Raw genomic sequence first — 3,643 nt, 5'->3', positions numbered from 1 at the left:
AATGAAAAGACGTGACGTCAGAGGCGGGTGACGTCACTGATCAGGAAGCTATAAAGCACACCTGAACACAAAGCACGCCAGCTTCTGTAGGTTGTCTGAAGCAAGCGCACCAGGTATGCAGGAGATACGGCCACGTGACGTAGCGTCTCGTTCCCTTACTCAGGGAACAAGGGTTACACTCGTAACCCGAGACGTTCCCTTTCGTGGGAACTATTGACGCTACGTCGGATGACGTGATGGGAACGCAATCCCAACTACGCCGTCTCTCCAAGTGCCTGGCTGCTATCTTGTAGCACCCTGGCCCCGGGAGTGATATTAAGATGAAGATTATAAAATCTGATAAAGGTGTGCTGGGATGACCATCCAGCCGCACCACAAATGTCGTCCATAGAGACCCCAGACAGAAGAGCTCTGGACGCGGCCATACCTCTCGTGGAGTGAGCCCGCACCATCAAAGGACACGGGCGCCCCACCGTCTCATACGCAAGTGAGATGGCCTCGACCAACCACTTGCTCATCCGCTGCTTAGATGCTGGACCCCCCTTCTTAGGGGACCCATAACACACAAACAATTGTTCTGTTTTCCTCCAGAGGGCAGCTCTGTGGACATACGCATCTAGTGCTCTTACAGGGCAAAGCAGATTCTTTCTTTCCTGATCCACATTTGTGAAAGGAGGCGGGCAGAAAGCCTCCAGTACAATGGGGCCTGGGACCCTCGTCGGAACCTTTGGAACATAGCCCGGCCTGGTATGTAGAAAGGCTTTCACCATACCAGGCGCGAACTCGAGACAGGATGGAGCGACTGACAGCGCTTGTAAATCGCCAATTCTCTTCAGAGAAGAGACGGCCAAGAGAAAGATAGTTTTCAGTGTCAGGAACTTGTCTGACACCTCTTCTATTGGCTCGAAGGGAGCCTCAGCCAGCCCTTGGAGCACAATAGTGAGGTCCCAGGTCGGGGTCTTTGTGCGCACCACAGGTCTCAACCTGAGTGCACCACGGAGGAAGCGTACTACTAAGGGGTCTCGACCCAGCGAGGAGCCCCCTACAGGGATGTGATGAGCCGAAATAGCGGCGACATATACTTTCAGCGTGGAAGGGGTTAAACCTTCCGAGAACTTTTCCTGAAGGAACCGAAGCACGTCTGAGACTGAGGAATGGACCGGGTCCAAATTATGCTGTTCACACCACAAGGCGAACACTTTCCATTTGTATAAGTACAGCTTCCTCGTGGAGGGAGCTCTGGAATGAAGGATGGTCTCCACAACCTCGGTTGGGAGACCAGTTTCTATGAGCCTTGCCCCCTCAGGCCCACAGTTTCCACATATCTGGGCGGGGATGGAGAATCGTGCCACCCACTTGAAACAGGAGATCCTGCCTGAGAGGAAGCTCTAAGGGAGAGCCGTGTAGTAGAGACATTATGTCTGAAAACCATATTCTGGTCGGCCAGTAAGGGGCCACCAATATTAGGTCGACCTTCTCCTGGCGAACCTTTTCCAGAACTCCCGGGAGCATTGAGACTGGGGGGAATGCATACAGACGTAGCCTCGGCCACGTCTGCAGCATGGCATCCAGCCCTAGAGGTGCTGGGTGCTGAAGTGAGTACCACAGAGGGCACTGAGCTGACTCCTCTGTGGCAAAGAGATCGACTTGAGCTCGACCGAAAGTTTTCCATATCACCTCCACCACCTCGGTGTGGAGTTTCCATTCCCCCGGTCTCGCGCCCTGCCTCGACAGGGCGTCCGCTCCCACATTCAACCGCCCGGGGATGTAAGCTGCTCTCAGCGAGAGGAGCTTCCCCTGGGACCAGAGGAGGATGCGGCTGGCCAACTTTGATAATAGGCGAGACCGCAAACCCCCCTGATGGTTGATATACGAGACCACCGTAGTGTTGTCCGTGCGGACCAACACATGATGATCTCTTAGGTCGGGGAGGAAGTGTTTTAGTGCAAGGAACACCGCCATCATCTCCGGCCGATTTATGTGCCAGGAGCGCTGATGGTCCTCCCACAGACCTTGAGCTGAGCGGCCACTCATGACCGCTCCCCAGCCCGTGAGGGAAGCATCTGTCGTAAGCATTACACAACGACCAGAAGTCCCCAGCACGGGTCCCTGGGTTAGGAACCAAGGCTTCTTCCACATGACCAGAGCACGAAGGCATCGCCGCGTGACTTTGATCATGCGAAAAGGATTTCCCCTCGGGGAAAACCCCTTGGTCCTGAGCCACCACTGTAGGGGTCTCATGTGCAGAAGGCCAAAAGTAATAACGTTGGACGCAGCTGCCATCAGACCCACCAGTCTCTGAAACTGTTTTACAGTGAGTGACTGGCCTAACTTCACCCCTTTCACGGCCCCGAGAATGGAACTCACACGAGCAGGGGACAACTGCGCCTGCATCGTGGTGGAATCCCAGATTACACCTAAGTAGTTTGCAACCTGACTCGGGACCAGCACACTCTTTTTGGCGTTGAGCCTCAGCCCAAGCCTCTTCATGTGTGACAGAACAACATCTCGATGTTGAACTGCCAATTGTTCTGTTTGAGCTAATATCAACCAATCGTCGATATAGTTCAGCACGCGGATGCCCTGGAGTCTCAGCGGAGCCAGCGCTGCATCCACGCACTTCGTGAACGTGCGGGGTGAGAGGGATAGGCCGAACGGAAGAACCCTGTATTGGTAAGCTTCGCCCCCGAAAGCAAACCTGAGGAACTTCCTGTGTGAAGGATGGATGGATACATGAAAGTATGCATCTTTCAGATCTATCGCTACAAACCAGTCCTCGGACCTGATCTGAGGGATGATCTGTCTGAGTGTAAGCATTTTGAACTTCAGCTTCTTTACAGATCGATTTAACACACGTAAATCTATGATCGGACGCAACCCTCCATCCTTCTTCGGAAACAATGAAGTAGCGGCTGTAAAAGCCCGACATTTTGCTGGGAGGGGAAACCCTTTCTATAGCCCCTTTTTGCAAGAGCGTCGTTACTTCTTGCTCCATCACCAGAGACTGCTCTGGGGTTACCACCGTGGGAAGCACCCCGTTGAACCTGGGCGGTCGTGAACCGAACTGAATTCTGTAGCCCTGTTCTATCATGAGCAGCACCCACTTCGAAACATTCGGGAGATTTTTCCACTCTTCCAAATATTCTTCTAAGGGAACCAGTCTCTCGAGACTGGTCTCTGGTGTTTTTTGAGCACTTGGCTCGTCTATCTGACGCGGCGCACCGGCAGACAGGCGAATCACGTGCTGACCGACCCCCCTCGGAGGATCGGTGGAGACCGCTGCGCCCTGACTCACACTTGGTGGCAGGGTTGGCAGAACGGTCCCCTGAAGGCACCGAGGAGGACCCGATATCCGAATCCTCCCGGAGGAGGCTGCCCTCAAGAAGTCCTGTGACACTAGTGTCAGGACTTCTTCTTTGAAGCCTTCCGGGAGATAATGACGGTCCTCAGATCCGCCCTACCTCCGGAAGGCTTCGCCTGTGCCGCCCGTCCCGGTCCCCAGGCACTGCGTCGGGGAGTACGGGAAGCGACACTGGCTTTTTGCTGCGCTCTGTGCGCGGATGTTGCTGAGGAGCTGGCTGTCGGCCGAGGCTGCTCCCGCCCAGCAGCCTCGGGGGGATGAGCGCGGCGGGGAATAACTTTA

General features: G+C 54.7%; 1 protein-coding gene across 1 annotated transcript; it reads right to left on the bottom strand.

The window, feature by feature from the left end:
* Positions 1-226: 226 nt before the first annotated feature.
* LOC137030711 (uncharacterized) lies at positions 227-3,091 on the bottom strand. The gene is made up of 2 exons (XM_067401150.1): positions 2,984-3,091; positions 227-1,388 (listed from the first exon to the last, which is right to left on the bottom strand). The coding sequence occupies exons 1-2, from the start codon at positions 3,089-3,091 to the stop codon at positions 255-257; spliced, it is 1,242 nt and encodes a 413-aa protein (XP_067257251.1). The 3' UTR covers positions 227-254.
* Between the last annotated feature and the right edge of the window lie 552 nt (positions 3,092-3,643).

This window comes from Chanodichthys erythropterus, chromosome 11 (genome assembly GCF_024489055.1).
Source record: "Chanodichthys erythropterus isolate Z2021 chromosome 11, ASM2448905v1, whole genome shotgun sequence".
Lineage (NCBI taxonomy): Eukaryota > Metazoa > Chordata > Actinopteri > Cypriniformes > Xenocyprididae > Chanodichthys > Chanodichthys erythropterus.
This window is presented reverse-complemented; position numbering and strand designations above follow the sequence as displayed.

Bases quoted from the DNA above. Each gene is read 5' to 3' on its own strand.
- LOC137030711 (XM_067401150.1), bottom strand. From the start codon at position 3,091: ATGATAGAACAGGGCTACAGAATTCAGTTCGGTTCACGACCGCCCAGG. The intron at 1,389-2,983 runs GTAACGACGCTC...GCTCTCCCTTAG, and splicing joins CTCTGGTGATGGAGCAAGAA to AGCTTCCTCTCAGGCAGGAT.